Source organism: Aspergillus homomorphus (assembly GCF_003184865.1).
Source record: "Aspergillus homomorphus CBS 101889 unplaced genomic scaffold BO97scaffold_16, whole genome shotgun sequence".
In the NCBI taxonomy this organism is placed as follows: Eukaryota; Fungi; Ascomycota; class Eurotiomycetes; order Eurotiales; family Aspergillaceae; genus Aspergillus; species Aspergillus homomorphus.
The window spans coordinates 69,753-89,509 of record NW_020291902.1 but is presented as its reverse complement, the minus strand read 5'-3'; the positions used below and the strand labels follow the sequence as shown (position 1 = coordinate 89,509).

General features: G+C 54.7%; 10 protein-coding genes and 1 non-coding gene across 11 annotated transcripts; 5 read left to right on the top strand and 6 right to left on the bottom strand.

Moving 5' to 3' along the window:
* Positions 1 to 40: 40 nt before the first annotated feature.
* Positions 41 to 1,401, top strand: BO97DRAFT_389635 (uncharacterized protein; the record flags this gene model as incomplete). The annotated part of the gene is made up of 2 exons (XM_025693726.1): positions 41 to 219; positions 290 to 1,401. The coding sequence occupies 2 exons, from the start codon at positions 41 to 43 to the stop codon at positions 1,377 to 1,379; spliced, it is 1,269 nt and encodes a 422-aa protein (XP_025551775.1). The 3' UTR covers positions 1,380 to 1,401.
* Positions 1,402 to 1,585: 184 nt separating this feature from the next.
* Positions 1,586 to 2,660, bottom strand: BO97DRAFT_424254 (MFS general substrate transporter; the record flags this gene model as incomplete). Its single annotated transcript, XM_025696954.1, has 2 exons — positions 1,586 to 2,048; positions 2,119 to 2,660. The coding sequence occupies 2 exons, from the start codon at positions 2,658 to 2,660 to the stop codon at positions 1,586 to 1,588; spliced, it is 1,005 nt and encodes a 334-aa protein (XP_025551774.1).
* A 1,507-nt stretch (positions 2,661 to 4,167) lies between these two features.
* BO97DRAFT_434193 (mitochondrial carrier) lies at positions 4,168 to 5,112 on the bottom strand (the record flags this gene model as incomplete). Its single annotated transcript, XM_025697659.1, has 4 exons — positions 4,168 to 4,227; positions 4,289 to 4,417; positions 4,527 to 4,943; positions 5,032 to 5,112. 4 exons carry the CDS (start codon positions 5,110 to 5,112, stop codon positions 4,168 to 4,170), a joined length of 687 nt encoding a protein of 228 aa, XP_025551773.1.
* A 286-nt stretch (positions 5,113 to 5,398) lies between these two features.
* On the top strand, positions 5,399 to 6,452 carry BO97DRAFT_434192 (uncharacterized protein; the record flags this gene model as incomplete). Its single annotated transcript, XM_025697658.1, has 3 exons — positions 5,399 to 5,459; positions 5,522 to 6,221; positions 6,284 to 6,452. 3 exons carry the CDS (start codon positions 5,399 to 5,401, stop codon positions 6,450 to 6,452), a joined length of 930 nt encoding a protein of 309 aa, XP_025551772.1.
* An 837-nt stretch (positions 6,453 to 7,289) lies between these two features.
* BO97DRAFT_451164 (UbiD family decarboxylase) lies at positions 7,290 to 8,801 on the top strand (the record flags this gene model as incomplete). Its single annotated transcript, XM_025698966.1, has 1 exon — positions 7,290 to 8,801. One exon carries the CDS (start codon positions 7,290 to 7,292, stop codon positions 8,799 to 8,801), a length of 1,512 nt encoding a protein of 503 aa, XP_025551771.1.
* A 411-nt stretch (positions 8,802 to 9,212) lies between these two features.
* Positions 9,213 to 10,539, bottom strand: BO97DRAFT_344274 (pectin lyase-like protein; the record flags this gene model as incomplete). Its single annotated transcript, XM_025691727.1, has 4 exons — positions 9,213 to 9,818; positions 9,868 to 9,948; positions 10,001 to 10,337; positions 10,394 to 10,539. 4 exons carry the CDS (start codon positions 10,537 to 10,539, stop codon positions 9,213 to 9,215), a joined length of 1,170 nt encoding a protein of 389 aa, XP_025551770.1.
* A 1,017-nt stretch (positions 10,540 to 11,556) lies between these two features.
* BO97DRAFT_t141 lies at positions 11,557 to 11,628 on the top strand. The gene has a single exon. It is a non-coding gene; the product is annotated as a tRNA-Gln (tRNA).
* A 340-nt stretch (positions 11,629 to 11,968) lies between these two features.
* Positions 11,969 to 14,797, bottom strand: BO97DRAFT_470140 (NRPS-like enzyme; the record flags this gene model as incomplete). Its single annotated transcript, XM_025699918.1, has 2 exons — positions 11,969 to 13,171; positions 13,205 to 14,797. The coding sequence occupies 2 exons, from the start codon at positions 14,795 to 14,797 to the stop codon at positions 11,969 to 11,971; spliced, it is 2,796 nt and encodes a 931-aa protein (XP_025551769.1).
* A 530-nt stretch (positions 14,798 to 15,327) lies between these two features.
* BO97DRAFT_389629 (uncharacterized protein) lies at positions 15,328 to 16,301 on the top strand. The gene is made up of 2 exons (XM_025693725.1): positions 15,328 to 15,503; positions 15,565 to 16,301. Exons 1-2 carry the CDS (start codon positions 15,363 to 15,365, stop codon positions 16,291 to 16,293), a joined length of 870 nt encoding a protein of 289 aa, XP_025551768.1. The 5' UTR covers positions 15,328 to 15,362; the 3' UTR covers positions 16,294 to 16,301.
* A 74-nt stretch (positions 16,302 to 16,375) lies between these two features.
* BO97DRAFT_389628 (uncharacterized protein) lies at positions 16,376 to 17,723 on the bottom strand (the record flags this gene model as incomplete). The annotated part of the gene is made up of 3 exons (XM_025693724.1): positions 17,349 to 17,723; positions 16,859 to 17,256; positions 16,376 to 16,799 (listed from the first exon to the last, which is right to left on the bottom strand). Exons 1-3 carry the CDS (start codon positions 17,655 to 17,657, stop codon positions 16,376 to 16,378), a joined length of 1,131 nt encoding a protein of 376 aa, XP_025551767.1. The 5' UTR covers positions 17,658 to 17,723.
* An 895-nt stretch (positions 17,724 to 18,618) lies between these two features.
* On the bottom strand, positions 18,619 to 19,422 carry BO97DRAFT_477666 (mitochondrial 54S ribosomal protein mL38; the record flags this gene model as incomplete). Its single annotated transcript, XM_025700569.1, has 2 exons — positions 18,619 to 19,193; positions 19,242 to 19,422. 2 exons carry the CDS (start codon positions 19,420 to 19,422, stop codon positions 18,619 to 18,621), a joined length of 756 nt encoding a protein of 251 aa, XP_025551766.1.
* Between the last annotated feature and the right edge of the window lie 335 nt (positions 19,423 to 19,757).

Here is a 19,757-nt window from a genome sequence, read left to right as displayed (position 1 = left end):
TTGCTCTGCAGTATGCGATAGACATCGCACCGAGGCGTTTATGTCGGAACCGGTCAATTTCATCACCACTCTCGGTCAGAAACAGGTCTGGCGAAAGAACCGCAAAGATATCCTCAACTTCATCCTGCAAGACGAAGACCGGTTTGAAGGGATGAGCATTCAGGTTGTATTCGACAGTTCGTTCTTCAACTCATACTTCTGGAGGCTGTTCTCTTCAAGGTAAATACAGCCTTGACCTGGATGCATCCTGGTCATGGAGCACAGATAATCAACACAGGGCACAATCTAGTTTCGGCCTTCGACCGCTACACTCAGCCGTGGAATTCCACCGATACATCTGCAAGTACCTGGACGAAGTCATTGTCCACAGTATCCAGATTGCCAATCCGCTGCAATTCACCCTGAGAACGACGGCCCTCCAGCCACTCAGATGTCACCTCAGGGACCAAGGGGTCCGGTTTCAAAACCTTTTAGTGACAGACATCATGTTCCATCCGGACAGCGAGCCCAAAACCGCATGCAGCATACAAGGCCTCAACAAGCGTGGCCCCGTCCTCTTGCCAGTCGGGCCGGAGGACATCCTGATCATTACTATCGGCTTCTCAGCATCAGGCCTGTCGACAGGAACCACCGCAACTGCCCCGCCGACAGTCTCCGCCAAGGCAGAGATGTTACTCGATCCCAGCTGGTCCTTGTGGTATGCGCTGGCCAAAAAGTCGCCCAAGTTCGGGAACCCATCGTCCTTCTGCACCCATCTGCCCGACTCTCGCTTGGGGATGTTCGTCATTCATCTCCCGCGCTCCGACTTCGACGAGATCTACACACATTTGCTGGAGACCAAACCCATCCTCTATCACGAGGACGAAACCATCACGCATAGCAGCTGGTCCCTGAAGCTCGTGTTCCCACAGCAGGAGGAATCCGTCGAGCGACCGAATGGAACACGGTCCATCCTCGGGTACTGCTTCACGCCCGACCAACTCGGCGAACACACCAGGAAGCCTATGCACGCCTGCAGTGGCGACGAGATCTTAGCCGAGGTTCTCGGCTGTCTCAATCTCCCGCCGGAGGGGATTATACTCAGGGCCAGGACCGTTCCCTACATCCTCCCCCTGGGGCTGTCGCCCCTGTTGAAGCGGGATCACGGCGATCGACCGGAGATTATCCCACCAAACACAACGAACATCGCACTGGTCGGTCAGTACGTCGAGATCCCGGAGGATACTGCTCTCATGACGGAGTATAGTGTGCGGTCCGCGCAGCTGGCCGTCAATCGATTAATGGGCCCGAAGATGAGTCTCTCGGAAGTGCACAAGTCGTTTCTGGCTGCCAGATATGGACGCAAGGCTGGCTTGGACCATGTGGCTAGCGTGGCGTAATGGGCTGGGCTGTAAGGCGTGGAACTCTACTCTTCTTTCCAAGGGATGGATGTGGCGTGGAGGAAAATGTAATGACATGTTGCAAGTTCAAATGATGTTAAGCTATGAAGCACATCCTCGCTAGGGAGGCTACTTCCTCATGTCAACCTTTGTACAGCGTAAAGTCTTCCTTGAAGCTACCATTTGTGTGATGGCTATACATCCCTCTAAAGCCGTCCCACCTCCACCGTCTCCTCATGCTCCGAGTAAGCGTTCTTCTCCACATCCTCGGTACTTGCGTCAGACAAAGGCTGCGGAGGCGGTACAGGGTCAAAGCCCGCCTTATACCACGGAAGAGCCATCAGGGCATCAGTTCTTTCCATACTCCTCCTGCCTTTGCACTCCGGAACCGCGAAGAACACCCAGGTGGTACCCCAGAAGGTGCACGCGGTGAAGAGAGCGAACGGGCCCCGGGAATGCATGGCCACAGTCGTATTCGGGAAGCCTCGCGTAATGCCGAAGTAGAGTAGGTTCTGGTAGGTAAAGGTGATCGTGATTGCCGTGTCGCGCATGCTGGTAGAACAGATCTCGGACGCTGTCAGAGAGAACGCGGGAGCCCACCCGAATCCGTAGCCGATTGCAAAGACATATAGGGCGATTACCGCGATTATCGCCGCCGCGGTGGGGTGGCTGGAGTCGGATAGATCTGCTTTGCCCAGGTAGGCGGCGATGTAGGTTAAGGCAGATCAAGTTGGTGGACGAGCCGGTCAGCAAAAGCGGGCGGCGTCCGAACCGCTCGGTGAGTAAGAAGGCATATAGGAACACGGAGTGGATATTTATCGTTCCGTAGACCGCGGTGAAGAGGAGGACTTTCTCAGCGTTGAACCCAATTGATTCGAGGACGGTGGGCGCGTAGTAGGTAATCGAGTTGCCTCCGGACATGATGAAGAATATCTGAACGAACATGACTAGAATGAGGACCCTGCGAAAGGTCTTATCCTCTGCTAATCTGCGGCATGACCGCTTCATCGCTTGCCATGGGCCGTGTGTAGCCGTGTCGTCGCTCTGGTCGACTTTGTTTCGCAGCTCGGTGTACTCCTGCGCGAAGTAGGGATCACTTTCGTCCAGCCCTCCCCGGGGGCTGATCAGACTCTCTCGGGCAGCTGTGACCTGTCCTCGCATCATGAAGAACCGAGGGCTTTCGGGGCAAAATGAATAGCCGATCAGCAAGATAGTCGAGGGCAGCAATTGCAAAATCATAAGAATCCTCCACTGCCACTCGAACGAGGTTGGAATCACCATCGTCACTGCACAATTTATTCAATACGCTCCGGCCACGCCGGACATGATCCCAGCATTGTCGAACGTCGACATCATACCGCGCAGCTCCGTAGGGGCAATTTCGGAGATATAGACAGGACCAGCCAGATCAATGCTGCTCTGGCTTGTTTAGGGACTTGCTTTAAGGCATCTTTGGAGATGCCTCCACCGGTAGTCCCCATAAAAGTGAAGCGTAAGAAAATGTAGATTGAAAAGGATATACAAGCACTCAGATGCTGCAGATGATGAAGGAAGAGGAGTTCGAGAGCTGGAATGTCGAATTGAAGACATCAATCCGTACTGTCACTCTATAAGTGAAGGCCGCGAAGACTACCCCGAATGCCAGGCTTGGCATTCATACTTTTCAATTTGAGATTCCCCAAGAGCCCCAGAGTACTTCGCGTGGAAAACCGGGGAAACGGGAGGTTTCCGAGCGGGGGATTCGTGTCCTGGAGCATTCCGATGGTGTTGTAGGTACGCATGGGAACGACTGGAAAGGGCAATTCAAGCCTGCTAATCTGTCAGTAGGTATTCGTTGACTTGCTGCAACAAATCTCACTGTGGGGTCTCCAGATAACTAATCGATTCGTGGGGTAGAACGTGAATTTATTAGAACCATCCCAGTTCGAGGGCTCGGTAAGCTAACTGGCGGTTCGTCATTTACAACTGACGTATATCGGATGGGCCCATTGGGTGGCCTATTACTGTCGGGGCTAACCAAATGATGCAAGCGAATGAGACTCCTGAGATAGAACTCTTTCATCCACTGTGTTAATGTAGTATGGTTAATATTTGACGGGTCTTTGCCTCCTGCTCGGCGCCGCTAATTATCTCTGACTTGCTTGAGGCAGATGGCTGGGTCGATATGCCGCGTAAGACTCACCAGGAGTATACTCATGGCCATGGAATAGCCCGTTAAACACATTAAAGAAAGTGGGAGTGGCACAATGCAATTGAACTTGACGGCACGTAAGGTGTAGCAGTCACCACAGACATGCAATTCTTCGTCATGCTTCACACAGCCGACGTAGATGGAAGTGACCGTGCCTTGCGTATTGACCGATAAGACAGTTGAGTTTATCTCAGTCTCCCCTAGTGAGTGTGGAGATCAAGCTCTCCGAGCATGTGTTGTATTACAGCTTGAGCGTCCTACTTTCTTCTGAACTCTCCGAAAGTTACATCAGGCACGCGTTTGCCGCGAGCACTGTGTTTCCTCGTCCTTCACTCAAACTCCCAGACAATATAATCAGTTTCTTATCCTACCTTCGCCTAAGTGATTAGGTGGTACAAAGGATTGTTCGATGGTTCTCGAGTAGAAGATAAGGGTTCTGGGTATGGTTGCACACATATTATCCGAGCAGTGTCGGAGTACTCCGGGCCAAGTATTCCCATCTACCATCGGATATTACAGATATCGAGTTTTTCTTGTTAGCTTTGTTCCATGAGTTCTAAACTATCGGGCTCCCTGCGGATTTACTACCATATTTTTTCACATGATCGTTTGCTCGATGACTTTTGCATAAACCGTGAAACTCACGGCACCAGAGATCTGTTCACGCCAACAGCGTATACACAACAGCTCATGAATAGGAAAACGGAGTAAGACTTACACTCAATCGAGCCAATCGAGGCGTGGATCCTCGCCACAACGAGGCGATTCCCTCATTGCGGATCACTGACTGCACGCAGTCCATCGTGCCTTTGTAACGCTCCAAGCTCACGATAGCCTGCAGACGCGTCTTGATCGCATCAAATGGCATTTTCATGTAGACAGTCACCACCCCTGCTAAAGCTCCTGCACCGGCAGTGCTGATCGAAGAAGATAGCTGCCAAGCTCGTGAATCGCACCATCGCATTCGCAGATTGCTTCATCGTGACTGGAACCACCCCGCGATAGAGCCCGGAGATGCTTTCACTTGCCGTGATCCTTCTGGTTGCGTGGGTGGCCGATCGGTATTGTTTGGCTCCAGCGCGATCGTCGATAATCTTGGCGCTGAGCGTCTCGCCCGGCGTGGCGACCGCCAGACTTCCAGCGACCCCGGCCATCATTCCTACGAAGAGATTTCCAATAGATGAGACCTTGCCTTTGGCATCGGTGGGCATGTACTTGCGAGCAGTGTCAAAGGCGAAGAAACGAATTTCGGATTTTGAGGCGTTGGACACACAGAATGCCATGCTGCCGGTATACAGATGGCGATGCCATGTTGTCGAATGGTGCTGACTAGAAGTTAAACGGGGTTGATCTTTATGCTTTGCAGCTGTTGGCTGGTGTTCAAATACTCTGTCGGATACTTTACAGGTCATTCGTTAGGTAGGTAGTTGTGGTAGAAGGTCCCATGCTTGTAGGGTATACCGTGAGAAGGCTTGCAAACCCCCCTGCCGCGCCGCCGGCCACAATTGATTGCCACGGACTCACTTGCTTTCGAGGTGTCATCTTGGCTGACTGGCTTATCGTTACTTCTCAACTCTGGCATTCTAGGCAATTGTTTGTATATACTTACTCTCGGTCGCGCATTCGTCCTCGTCTGGCCGATATGATGATCCCGACTCGGAGCGACCCGGGGCTGGAGCACTCCGCCTGGAAGCAATATTCCCCAATGGCAACAGATAATAGCAATCGAGCCACCAGCTGTATCCTGCAGCTTTGAGCAGATAGAGAGATCACTTCCTTCGTAAATCCCTGGTTTGCATCGCCTCTGACTAGCATTCCCGCATCAAATATGACGATTCCGGAGCTTTTCCCGCAAGGCTGCTGGGACACACACTACCACATCTTCGACCGTGAGCACTGATCGCACTTCCTCTGGATGCAACCAGGACAAGGCACCAACTCATCTTCTTAGCATCGCAATATCCCTATGCTGGCAACCGTCACCTAACCCCCTACCCCGCCACCATCGCCGATTTCCTCGAGTTCAAGCGCCGACTAGGCATCACGAACTCGGTTCTCACCCACGGTCTCTCCTACGGCGATGACTGTTCCTCCTTGGAGGGCTTCACAGCCAAACTCAACAAGACAAGCCGAACAAAAGCGATCGCAGTGATTGACCCCAGCACGATATCCGCTACAGAGCTACAACGCATGCACGATGCCGGCGTCCGCGGCATCCGGGTCAACCTATACAAGTTCAACGCCTTTCATTCCATTGAACTACAGAAGGTGGTTTTGCGGGATCATGCCCGGGTGCTACACGAGCACCAGCCGGACTGGATCATGGCATTCACGCACCCACACACCGAGTTCTGGCCGGAATTGAGCACCTTTATCGAAGAGGGACACGTCCCCGAGCGGACCCGTCTCGTGACCGACCATTTCGGTCTGCTGAAGTGTGCCAGTATGCTGCCTGCGGAATATAAGGGCGATATCACTCGTCAGCCGGGGTTCCAGGCCATCATGGACTTGGTCCGGAGGGGCCGGCTGTTTGTGAAACTCAGCGCCCCGTACCGGGTCAGTACGCAGGGCGGTGCGTATGAGGACTTGAAGCCATTGGTGCGCGCCTACTTCGATGCGAATCGGCGGCAATTGATCTGGGGAAGCGATTGGTATGTGAATTGTGTTGATATCCTTGATCGAAGGCTGCAGGGATGCAGCTAATGAGTGTTAGGCCCCACACGCCGCATATGAGAGTTCGCACTCCCGAGGAAGCCCTCAAGCCGACGCCGTATCTTCAGGTAGATGATCTGGCATGGTTGAAGAGCCTGCGATCGTGGTTGTCAGATGAAGAATGGTATTTGCTGATGGTGGCGAACCCTCAGCTACTTTTTGATTGGTAGAGTGGTATCTGTCGTAGGATGGATTGGCTCTGCCGGACGAAGCAACATTGTGCATCAGCTCTGTGTATATAATCTAGAGAGCTTGAATATATAAATCTACGACCGATTCGTGGAGAGAAATTCATGTTGCGGAGATCCCGGAAGACTTGATATAGATTATGAGTCGCAATGTGACGGACGCTTTGTCAGTTGATTCCCAAGAAATCCAAAGAACCTGTTACCTATCATTCCTTGGGCATACATACAAGAAATCTGCACCCATGACCAATGGAATGCTCAAAGTTGCAGAAGATGAGGGAAGTAGACCGAGGCTCCGAGAGTCCGAATCACCGTAGTCCGGCCGAGATAGCCGTTGAGCGAAGAAGCCGAAACACGGGTTGCCAACAAACAGAAATCCCAGCAGGGCGGATCCAACGTCATGGCTGAACATGCTCCAGGCAGGGGGGAATGCTTGTATGAGGAAGTATAGTAGTCTAGCTCGTGGTCTGTACGCATACAGGGAGAATTCCTTGTCCATGAGCCTGTGTGTGCTTATCCCAGCCATTGCAGACGGATATAAGCACAACCAAGGGCTGGGCATCAACTCCTGCTGTTCATACTCCCATTGACACTATACCATGGACTCAGTCCGAACCTCCGAGCGTCCGCATTTCGACCCGCCAGCTTGTTTCACCTATGGGGCAATGAGGCTTCTGGAATCGCACGTTGTCGGCATTCAGGACCCCAGGTACTGGAACCAAGCTTTCATCCTGGCCGCATATATAAGGCGCGAGCCACCTCACGGACCATGGCTTCTCGCATCACAATAATCACTACCACCGTGAACAGCATACAGCCATGACATCGCAATCGTCTGTCGACCACTCGTTCCGCGCCTTCGTCGAGGCCCTCAAGGCCGATGGCGACTTGGTTGAGATCAACACCGAGGTTGACCCTCACCTCGAAGCCGCCGCCATCACGCGTCTCGTCTGCGAAACCGACGACAAGGCTCCCCTGTTCAACAACCTCAAGGGCATGACGAAGGACGGTCTGTTCCGCATCCTCGGCGCCCCAGGCTCCCTCCGCAAGTCCAACAAGGACCGCTACGGCCGTCTCGCCCGCCACCTGGCCCTACCCCCCACCGCCAGCATGAAAGAGATCCTCGATAAGATGCTCTCCGCCAGCACCATGACGCCCATCGAGCCCACCATCGTCTCAACCGGCCCAGTGAAAGAGCATTCCCTCGAGGGCGACGAGATCGACCTCACCAAGCTGCCGGTGCCCATGATCCACAAGTCCGACGGCGGCAAATACCTCCAGACGTACGGCATGCACATCGTACAGTCCCCCGACGGTAGCTGGACCAACTGGTCGATCGCGCGCGCCATGGTGCACGACCGCAATCACTTAGTGGGCCTGGTGATCGAGCCGCAGCACATCTGGCAGATCCACCAAATGTGGAAGAAGGAAGGCAAGGACGTGCCGTGGGCGCTGGCGTTCGGGGTGCCGCCGGCGGCGATCATGGCGTCGTCGATGCCGATCCCGGATGGGGTCAGCGAGGCCGGGTATGTGGGCGCCATGACGGGGCGGTCGCTGGAGCTGGTGCAGTGCGACACCAACGGACTATACGTGCCGGCCAACGCGGAGATCGTGCTGGAGGGCACGCTGTCCATCACCGAGCGTGCCGATGAGGGCCCCTTCGGCGAGATGCACGGCTACGTCTTCCCCGGTGACACCCACCAGTGGCCTGTCTACACGGTCAACAAGATCACCTACCGCTCCAACCCCATCCTGCCCATGTCCGCCTGCGGCCGTCTCACCGACGAGACACACACCATGATCGGCGCCCTCGCTGCCGCCGAGATCCGCAGGATCTGCCAGGTCGCCGGCCTGCCCATCACCGACGCCTTCGCCCCCTTCGAGTCGCAGGTCACCTGGGTCGCGCTGAAGGTCGACACCGCCCGTCTGCGTCAGATGAAGACCACCGCCAAGGAGTTCCGGAAGAAGGTCGGTGATGTCGTCTTCAATCACAAGGCCGGCTACACCATTCACCGCTTGGTGCTGGTCGGCGACGATATCGATGTCTACAACGGCAAGGACGTCATGTGGGCCTTCTCCACTCGCTGTCGCCCTAACGCTGATGAGACCTTCTTCGAGGATGTGCGTGGCTTCCCTTTGATCCCGTACATGTCGCACGGCACCGGCTCGCCGGTCCAGGGTGGAAAGGTCGTTTCCGATGCCCTCATGCCCACGGAATACACGATCGGCGCGGATTGGGAGGCTGCTGACTTTGAGCACTCTTACCCAGAAGAGATCAAGGAGAGGGTGAGGGCTAAGTGGGAGGAGATGGGTTTCAGCAAGCTGGACTAGGGATTTCCTTCGAGTGTCATAAAGTGTATAGTATAGATCTTTGTATAGTAAAGTTATTGTATAATCGTTTGGTTTGCGTCTTATGTGAGTAGTTCAGGAGCTGCAAATGAATCATTAGTGGGAAGTTGTTTAAGTACATTTTTATTCTAGCCTGGGAATGTATCGACCTCTGCATAGTTGCCAGATAAGTTTAAAATGTTAGATGTAAAGTTAACTTGGAGTAATACACCCCTTGGCGGAGGAAGAAGAATACGGTGGTCTATAGAAGGTAGGGGGTGCGGCTAAAGTTGCTCAAGGATGCCTTATTGTCAATTGTGTACGGTGCAAGAACCTGCACGTTTGTATTAGTCTAGATTAAGAGCGAAATTAATAACTGGTAGTAGCTAAAGAAATTCCCACTATCCTCCTTGCTTACAACTTGCCAACACCGGCGTTGGCAGTCACGTTGGCGGGCACATCAGCCACGCCAGTGTGTCCGATGAGGTACTGCTTGTAGTTGGCGAAGGCGCTCAGCACGGTGCTATCGGTGCGATCGGGCCACGAGCCCGAGCCATTCTCGCGGTTCCACTCGCAGATGTATCCCAGCTTCGAAGTGCAACCACTGGCAGCGGACACGGTGGAGGTGGTGTACAGCTGGCCGCCCTTGGTCAAGGAATTAGGAGTCATGGGGGTGGTCACGGAATCGAAGTAGTTGCCCTCCAGCAAGACCCAGGTGTTGGTGTCAACGTCGAACGAGTGGCCGCCAATGTTCTGGAAGTAGTTGTTGACACCGTGGAAGTAGATCTTGGAGGCATCGTAGTCGGTGCCCATGTGCGGTGCGCGGCCGGAGACGTCGTGCAGCCAGTTTCCGGCGAAAGTGTAGTAGTCCTCCGAACCGATGAGCAGCAGAGTCCAGTAGTGCTTGCCGTTGCAGCCGGCAGACCACTCGGTCACACCGTCGAACTCGTTGTTCGAGATGGTGACGTGGCCAGCCTTGCCCCAGCCACTGACAATCATCTGGCGGCCGATGAGGGAGAACTGGGTCGAGTTAGCAGGACTCTAAGTCCCGGGCGATGCAGTTACTGACCTTGTTGTGGTCAATCCAGACCTTGTCGGCGCCGTCGAGAGTGATGGCGTCACCACCCCAGACGTACTGGGGGTTCAGATCCTGGGCCGTGTTAGCATTCGCCTCGTTCTGGGACGGATTAGTACGGACGGACCGTGATGTGAATGTTTTGGACGATAACGTTGGAGTTACCCCCGCGGACACGCAGACCCTTGCCCTTCAACACACCCTTGCTTCCCACGCCGACGATGCTCTTGTTGCTGCCCACATCCAAGGGTGACTTGGCCGCATTGTCGTAGGTGCAGCTAATCCAGATGCCGTCGTCGCAGCTGGTCTGAATCCAGGCTTGACCCTTGGAGGTGCCACCCGAACAAGTCGTGGTGCGGGTGCTGCAGCATTGTCCAGTGGTGGTGCCCTCGGTGCCGGTGAAGTCCCATTCACGGTCGATCATGATGGTGCGCGCGACATCGTCGGTGATCCATTCCTTGAGCCTAGTCCATGGTCAGTCTGAGGCTCAAGTCAGATGTCCTCTGGGGACATTACTCACTGCGCAAGGCTGGAAGGAGTCGCAGCCGCGGCATTGCCTCCACCAGTGGTGCCCGAGGCGAAGCCAAAGGCAGTACCGGTGACACCGGCTGCGTTGACCTGGCCAAGCAGCAGAGCTGCCAGAATTGCGGAAATGGTGGCGCGCATAATGATTCGCGAAAGAGAGAGAGAGAGAGAGACTGAGACTGAGATGGTTTGGTGCTGGTGAAGCTCATGGAAAACTGCACCGCGAGCTCTACTTTATACTCTTGAGCCTCTTGCTGGGACGGTATCTCCTTGTCGCCGTATCCATCCACTTTTCCGTGTCGCATTGGGCAGTTCAAGACCCATTACCGTTGCCAAGACTTGGCACGTCGCAGCTTGACACTGGTGAGCTATACGAATCTCGATCAGGGCGGCTAGGTTTAAAGTCGAACCACCGTTTCCTGCTCGCGCATCTTGAGTCTGGGCACCCAATCCTTAAGGCACGAGTTTAATTTAGTCTCATTGGTGTAAGCAGACCCCGTTGGCCGTCAGGAGATCCAGCTGGTGGATTATTTTAGGTGCCAAGCATGGCAGACAGTAGGGTTCGGACAGGAGTAAATACCGATGTGGGGAGTGAGCCGGACCTACCGGAAGGTTAAGTTGTTTATTTCCTACATTTTGCGTTCCAGCTGGTGCTCGACCCCTGGCTAGAGGATCCTAGCTAGCACCAAAGAAGAAGCCAAGTCGAATAGCTCATATCGCTGCCAACTATAGTTTGTCTGAGGGTAGAGGGTCCTCCGTAGCATGCTGATTTGTTCGCCAACTGCCGTGTACTCTGCTCTGTACGGATATCTTGCTTTGTTTCTACCAAAGCTTGCTGTATGCCCGGCTGCTCGGGGTTTTGCATCCGCTTACACAAACCTGGAAGACCTGGACGGGAGAAGATCGGTGTATAGAAGCAGCAACGTATAGAAGCGGCCATAATGGGTTAGTGAAAGAGGAAAGGTTGGTGTCGATAAAGAAGCGTTATAGGGAATAAATGTCTGCTGCCGAAGACGATGCGGGTTTTGGTAGAAATCAAGTTGCAACCTCGGCATTTACAGAGTGTTGTTGAGGTTTTTGAGATGATCGACATGGAGTTTTTACTCATCCCATTTTTATGCTTTATATATTTTAGTTTGAAGGGTATAAACAACTCTAGGTTGTGTAGTGTAATGGTTAGCACCCAGGATTCTGATTCCTGTAATCCCGGTTCGATCCCGGGCACGACCTTTTTGTTTTTCCACCACGCATCTCATGCAGCTTCATCTTGTCAGCAGTAGTATGACGGCATATTATTTATTTTATGGAAGATATATATAGAGAAGCTCTATGGTCGGTGTATGTGTAGGTAGTGTGCATACTGTACTAATTGAGAGAGCCTCGTGGGCTTTACGACCTGGCATGAATCCCTGCCTGCCACATGTATATATTCCTGTACACACTTCACAACCATCGTTTAGGAGTCTGCTGCGTGTAAATGCAGCCACACTTAAATCAAGGCCGTAAACAAGGAGAAAACTCATAACTCATAACACCCCCAGGCCCCCAGATCATTCCCTGCCTCACTCCCTCACAGCCCCCGCGCCGCCAACACGCGACTCAACCGCTGCTCGAACCCCTCGACAAACTGCGGATTCAGCATATCGGCATGATCGCCCTCACACTCGATGAACTCGACGGACTCCCTCGAGAAATCCTGCCACTTGTCCAGGAACTCGCCCACCCACTTTGCCTGGTCCAGACACACCGAATGCAGCGGTATGCAGTGGAAGACGTCCATCTTGCGCACAGTGCCGGAAGGATGGTACTTACGGCCCATGCGCCCGAAATTATCCGTCACGTACACGATGGCCGTGAGCTGCTCGGCGCTGAGGTTGAGTCGCGCCCGCTCCTCGGGGCGGGCCACCTCCAGCAGTCGGGTGATGACCTCCTCACACGACAGAGCGGCCATCTCCTGTTCGTAGGCTGGGATCGAGTCCTGCGCAATCAGACCCAGGAAGTAGGTGACTCGGATAGCAGCGCGCGTCCAGTCGAGATGCTGCACCAGGGGAATGATGTGCGGCGGCGAGTCGAGGGCGGCGCAGAAGGCCACCGTGTCGCCGTTAGCTTCGAGCCGCTTGGCCAGCTCGAAGGCGACCGTTGTGCCGAGCGAGTAGCCTGTCAGTGCGTAGGGCCCGTGGGGCTGCGTCTGCTTGACGTGGTGGTAGTAGGTGTCGGCCATGTCAGCGATGCTGGCGAAGAGTTGGCCGTGGTCGCCCAGCCCGCGCGCGGTGAGGCCGTACAACGGTCGATCGGTCATGGTGCGCGCAAGCGGGAGGAAAGCGAGCACGTTGCCTGAGGCGGGATGGACGAGCCAGAGTGGAGGCTTGTGTCCGCGGGGCTGGAGGGGCACAACGGGATTGTACTGCGTGGAGGTGGCGTGGTCGATGGTGTAGGCGATGTTGCGCACGACGGGGCTGTTGAGGAAGGTGATTAGGGATACCCCGACCGCGAACCCTAAGCGGTCGCGCAACAACTGCTCGAAGCGGAACAGGGTGATCGACGTGACCCCGAGCTCGAAGATGGTTTGATCGACTGAGATCACATCGGTGGGGATCTCGAGCATCTCTTCTAGAACATTCACAATATTTTCTTCCGTGGGGGTGGCTGGCGCGATGCGTGTCGCGGCTTGGGCGGATTGGATGGGTCCTCGCGACCGGATCATGCTTGCATCGAACACCCCGGCAAGAAACTCAGTCTGGAGTTTTGTGCGTGACAGCTTACCCAGGGAGGACTTTTGTAGGCGCTTAGCAGGGACGGGTATCACCCAATTGGGTCGAACGTTGGGGATCGAGCTGGCAATGCTGGCCACCATCTCGGCGGTGCGAGAGCGCTGGACTGGATCTGCAACCGTGCTCTCGGGGCTGTAAATCACGCAGTAGCCCTCGGTGTCACTGCCAGGCGGTCTATGAGCGAAGACAGCGAAGTGTGCAGGCAACAGACCGGGGATGCGAGCTTTCTCGAGCACGGTCTCGATCTCCTGGGGCGAATAATTGACACCGTTGATGACTAGGATTTCTTTGTGCCGCCCAGCGAGGTTAAGCCGACCCTCGTCCAAATACCCACGGTCGCCTGTGCGAAACCAGCCATCCGGGGTGAAGGAATGTTGCGTCGCCTCAGGACAGCGGTAGTACTGAGTAAAGACCACTGGTCCGGACAGTTGAACTTCACCTACCTCCAGCGGGGAAGCTGTGACGCCGGCAACCGTTTGAATGCGGACCTTGGCGTCATCAATCGTCTTTCCCACCGAGGCGAACTCATGCTCCTCTCGTTCTTCGTATGTGGGGTCGAACATGCCGTAGGTGAGCGCTGCGCAGGCTTCAGTCAGGCCGTACGCAATGCAGAGGACGGGCTCAACTGCCCCTAAACGCCCGAGCTGCCGAGTTACCGTCTGTGCCAATTCGACAACATTGGCCTCGCCTCCGGTGACTATAGCCTTCAGGGAGGACAAGTCAATTGTCAGGCGGTGGTACTTTTCTTCCAGTCCCGCGAGTCGCTGTCGCAGCAGCGCCAGGAAGAAGTTGGGTGCGAATGTGTGAGACACGCGATGGCGTTCGATAAGTTGCAGCAAGACCAAAGGGTCTGCTATCACATCTCGGGCCTGGACCTGCACCTGATCCGACGCAGTAAAAATAGCATTTAGGTGAATCTCCATCAAGTTGGCAACATGATCCAGACCGATCCAGTTTAAGAGCACCGAGCGGTGGGCGTATGCCTCTGCGCGGCTTTTGCTTTGCAGGGCAGCCACCAACTGGGGCATCGTCAAGGGGACAGCTTTAGCATGACCGGTGCTTCCAGAAGTTAGCATCAACACTGCTGGCTCATCACCCTGGCGCGGTCGGGGTTGTACAGCAGTAGCATCGCGCTTGGGAGTTGTGTGACCTAGCTGCTCGACGGTCAAAGTGCGCGGCTGCTTGAGTTCCGGGAATTGAGCGACCAGGCTGGAGGAGGTCAGGACTACGGGACTTTCCAGTAGAGCCCGAAGATGTTGCAAATGCTGTGCGCGCTGGGGTGCATTCTGTGAGAGGGGCGTTGACATGGCCGGCAGTAGTCCGGCGCAGACCACCGCCCAGAACCAGCGTATATTGTCTGCATGATTGTCCAGGTGAATTAGAACCACAGGCTTGTCGTGGATGTGATTGAGCAGTAAGGAAGAATCCTCTTCTGCTCGCCGGGCAAGATCGGCATAGCTTAATCGCGTCGGACTTCCGTCCACCTGCCCAGGAGGATAAATGCAAATTCCTGCAGGAGTCTGCGCTGCGGTGTTTAGGATGGCCGGTAGATTCGAGGGCTCGCTGTGGCTCTTGGACGTGGACAAACTGTGTCCATTGGCCAATGTTTCCTCTACCGTTTGATGCATTAGGGATGATGTCTGTGGGGATATGCAGGGATATTTCGTGATCCCTGTATCTGACAGGGGTGTTGCGGGGGAACAGCAGCAGAAAGAAGACAAGGAATGATTCAGAAGAAAATTGGTCGCCGACATGGTGGGACTTGGTCGTCGACGGTTCCTGGCGGTGGTGAAAATCTCGTCTCGAGTTGCAGCAGCCTTCATCGACAGTGTGGCAATTGAAAGGCTGCATCGTGCGATCTGGCCGGAGCAGAATGGCCATGGCACGATGGCTTAGCCCTTTTAGCAGCATGCTTAGCGCACGAGGCTGATGAAAACACGAGACGCGATAAGACAACAGCCAGCGTGGAAGCACTGAAGACATGCGGCCGGTCAGCTTAGCGCCTCACTAAGCCCTAATACGGCAAATGAGTGGCCTACTACTCCCTCACCACAGCCCACTAAACCACCAGCCAGTGGGCCTCAATCCCCTACCTTCAGCCTCTTTTATCTCCTCTTCAGGCTGCTTGATCGGCTTCCCTCCGCGTCTCCCTCCATTTCATTAATCACCTCTCAGCCGGCAGTCACCACCACCATGGCAACCGATGGTCAATCCTGCCTTAAGCCCTCATGGTTCCAGGAACATGTTGAAAGCATCAACTCGGACGCTCAGCGCGTACTGGAGAGCTACAGTGGACTGAAGCCCGACGAGGTCATCCCTCATGTCTTGTCCGTGGTGAGTAGACTCTATCATCCAGCACGCCCCTCCTGCCGCGTTTTAACGCCCACTTCCCCAGCGCAATGAAGCCTTTGAGGTCTACCAATACGCCTGTATCGGCCAGATGCGCTTCCTCTCCTTCAACCTGCGCCATCTGCCTTTCTACTCGAAAGCGCTGGAGCAGCTGCGCACAGACCCGACCGCGGGGTTCTTAGATGCAGGATGCTGCTTCGCCCAGGAACTCCGCTTCCTTGCTGATCAGGGAATTCCCAGCACACAGCTGTACGGCTGTGATCTGGAGAAGATCTTCATCGACCTGGGGTACCAGCTCTTCCGCGACCAGGATCGGTTCCAAGCCACTTTTGCGGTCGGCGATCTAGCCACGGCGGACTCCAAGGAATACGAGAACGGGCAGATCGCTCAGCGATTGCAGGGGAAGATCTCAGTGGTCTTTGCCAGTTCTCTTTTTCACATGTGGAACTACGCTACTCAGCTGCGGGTCGCCACGCGGCTGGTGCGTCTTTGTCGCGAGAAGAAGGGCTCGATGATTGCCGGTCGGCAGATGGGCAGTGTCCTGGCGGGCGAGCATGCGATGACGGGCATGACCAAGGACCCGACCGCGACGCATTATCGTCATAATGTCGAGTCGATCAAGGGGTTCTGGTATGATGTGGGTCTCGCCACGAAGACTCGCTGGACGGTCGAGGCAGGGCTGTACATGGCCGAGGAGATCGAGCAGAACCGGAACGCCCCGTTTGCGGATGACAACCTGCGGATGCTGTGGTGGTGTGCCACGCGGGTTGAATAGTGGTGTTTACTTCTTCAGCTGGCATTGATGCTTATATTGGGATTGCCGGGATGGTATATACATGAAGGCTTTGAGATTGATTTTATCGAACATCCACATCCACCTTCACCCTAATCTGATGTGCACCCCCCGAATCGCTCTCCCACCGGCCATCCTCCTTTGTGACGCAACTCGTCGTCGCGCTTCCGTAGTGCAGCTGCTCAGTGCTGGCCGACCGACCGGCGGTGGTCTTCTGAGCTGTAATAGTGGAAAGATGTGTCTTGGTCAGACTTCGGCCTGTCTTGGACGCCGCTCCGTACATTTCGTACCCATCCGTCTGATGCTGGCTCTTGGCGCGAGCCATGCGCAGACACGAAGCAATGGGCACGGCACATGTACAGACGATGGCCAGGTTCAGCTCGACGACGCAGAGGATCTCGAATGCGACCGTGTTGAAGGTGGCGTCGGATTGCACGTCCGTGCTGACTTCAAGCACGAGAACACGGGCAAGGGCACTGGCTGAAGCACTGTCGCTGGGTTAGAATAGGAGGCTGAGTTGGAAATGAATCAAGCTGAGAAGACTCACGCAACACCGACCGAGAACACGGCAGCTAGGCCGATCTTGCGGATCAGATGCATCTGCAACCGAGTAACAGAGATGACTGGGAGCAAAAGAATGGTCACATCAGATAGAATGTTGAGGATGAGGGGCAGTCCGATGATGTTGGTGCTGTGAGGACATGATCCGTGCTTGATGGTGGAGTGAGGATCGACTCGTTCCCAATAGTAGCTCGGGGGGAGGCATTGTAGGATGTAGAACACGGTGGACCCAACCACCCATAGCGAGACATAGATGAGATTCGCCCACCACGCAATGCGGATCCAGCGCTGGTTGATGATGAACAGACGACGATAGTAGAGCAGGAGGGCCAGTTTGGTGGCGAACAGCGAGGGTCCGTTGAAGACGGCGGTGATCCAGAAGTTCTGTCAATGATGGGTCAGTCACCAGGAGTCAGCAAACTGAACGGAGTAGAAATTTGGTCTACGCTGTATTGCTGCATCAAATTGTTACTCACAGTGAAGATATTCCGCAAGTGTCTCATCGTCGGGTCCTCTATTTCCACCCGCCAGACATGTAAGCCAAACCCGTTATACCACGCCACCAGCAGGGCGGCGGACACGACGTTGGCAAAGAGCAGAGCCACAACGAGACAGTAGTCCTCCGGCATGACACGCTTTTGAATCCTCCACTGCGCCCAAAAGCGCATCGGGACTGAGAGATTGCCCAGAACCAGCATCGTAATAACGACCCCCAAAATGGCTGACTGACGGGACTCAGACCAAGCAGCCGCCTGCTCGGCTGTCAGATGGGAAGACGCGGCCATGGTGAAAACAAGAGCACCCCTTCAGGCTCGATGACCAGCGAGTTGCTGGGCGATCCTTTCTTTTAACGATTTGAGGGGTGAGGGAAACATGATTTGGCCCCCGCGAAGGCTGCAGACAAGCAAGCGTCTTATGGCTACTAGGCAGGGTAACCTGCAGGCGTCCGGCCCGTCAGCCAGGTGAATGGTAGACTATACCCTGTACATGGAGGGCACGAGACAGAGGCAAGAGCTGCCAAGGGACAGGGATTGGAACTGGCAAGACCGACGTGGCGGTGGTTCGGCGTTTTGATGATAATAATGCCATTGACTTTACTACACTATACTATAACCGCACGGCCCGGCCCCTTGTCGATGCTTACTCGAACTTGCTCGGGAAAGGGTCTGCTTGAGATCAAATGGGGGCCAAAGCGTTCCATTGGCCAATGATCCCCGCTTAGGTTATTGACTATGTTAGGGATCTGACTCAAGTTGATTTGAATTCAGGACGGTGGGTTGGGGTGACAGTTTGGCGATGTCTCGGGAAGGGAGAAGAGGAGAGAGGGGAGGTGTCTTACGGTTGCATCGTGAGAAGCTTGAGTTTGATTTGGCAGGATAGCTCTGGAAATTACGCCGTCGAATAATCTGCCAAGGAAAGAGTGAATCCCTGAGACAGGATCAAGCCATTTGGCGGTTTCAACAAGCCAACAACAAGCCTTGGTAGCTCTCTAGGCAAGGCTATTCAGGGCTAATCTTGTTAGCCCCAACGCCATGCAGGACCCGTCACCCGCGCCAGGATCAATCCCCACTCACACTGCTTCCGTTCGAATCCTCTCATCTTACTATTTTTCTACTATTACAAGGGTGCATTGAAAATCTCATGAGAGAAGCGAAGCCGCCCGCTCCTGGTGGTGCTGTTTCTGCCAATCTTTTGAATTATCGTACAGCAGTATTACTGCCACAACCTAACCATCTGCTCATCCGCTCACACTGCCACCATCAGAGCTCCCACCGCCACCGACATGCCGATCAAATAAGAACCACTGTAACCCAACTTGTTGGCGGCGCCTGTGTGAGTGCTGGTAGCGGCTGTCTCGGTGGCCGTGCTGGTCGCCGTGGTCGCAGTAGTCGAGCTCGAGCTCGTTGCAGTCGAGTTGCTCTCGGCCGCCTCCTGGAAGTAGTTGGCCGCGACCGGCTCTCCTAAGCCCGCTTCCTTCACAAATTCCATGAGGGGGAAGTTGATCCGATTGTACGGCGTATTTGAGGTGGTAGCCAGGAACGGAGAGTATTGCCTGGGCACAGTGAAGTTTTGGGGCTGCTTGAACAGCAGGAAGGTGTAGTTGTGCGCCGGTCCCTCGGTGGGCTCCGGGTAGAAGTACGTGCAGATCGCATCCTCATCGGAAGTCTTGCCGCTCGTCGTCAGATTGATGGCCATGGTGTGCATTCCGACGTACATCGGGTTCGTCTTGTTGATGTCAGGGTCGACCATCATGAAGAGGTAGGGCCCGCTGCCGCTGAGGGAGGTCTCGTTCAGATGCACGGTGGGCGCATTGTGTGTGACTGGCATCCCTTAGTTCAAACTCGAGCACTTCAGGGAGCAAATCTTACCGGATGAGTTCAAGTTCACACCAGGAGTCACGTTCACTTTCGTTGACCCAACAGCGTATGAGACACTCAGCACCTCCGACGGGTCTCCAATCGTGGCCAATGGGTCGGGCACTGTCTGCACCGACGCCGCAATCGCGCCGGTCGCGACTGTGAAGGCTATAAAAATAGATGAAGAGCGCATTCTGTATTTCAAGTTCTCGAATTTGTCAATCAGTACCAAGGAGAACGTCAGATTACTGGGTGGTTGTGGATTAAATAGCAAGTCATTGCGATCTTGGTTCTCGCTCGGTTCTCCGCCCCGATCTCCTAACGGCTGCTTTAGTCTTAGACGCAGCCCAGCGTGGGTTTTGACCCGGGGATGTCCGCTTGTCACAGATTACAAGTCTAATTCTTTCTCCACCTCTTGGCTCTTGGGGAGATTGCGGGAGTCAGGAACGGTGCTACGCTAGATTATCGGGGCCTTTGCCTACAAGAGGTCGAGCCCCCGGCGACTCGACCGCGTCTGTCATTCCACCA

Coding starts and splice junctions, on each gene's coding strand:
- BO97DRAFT_389629 (XM_025693725.1), top strand. CDS start 15,363: ATGGCAACCGATGGTCAATCCTGCCTTAAGCCCTCATGGTTCCAGGAA. Junction 15,504..15,564: donor TCCCTCATGTCTTGTCCGTG/GTGAGTAGACTC, acceptor CCACTTCCCCAG/CGCAATGAAGCCTTTGAGGT.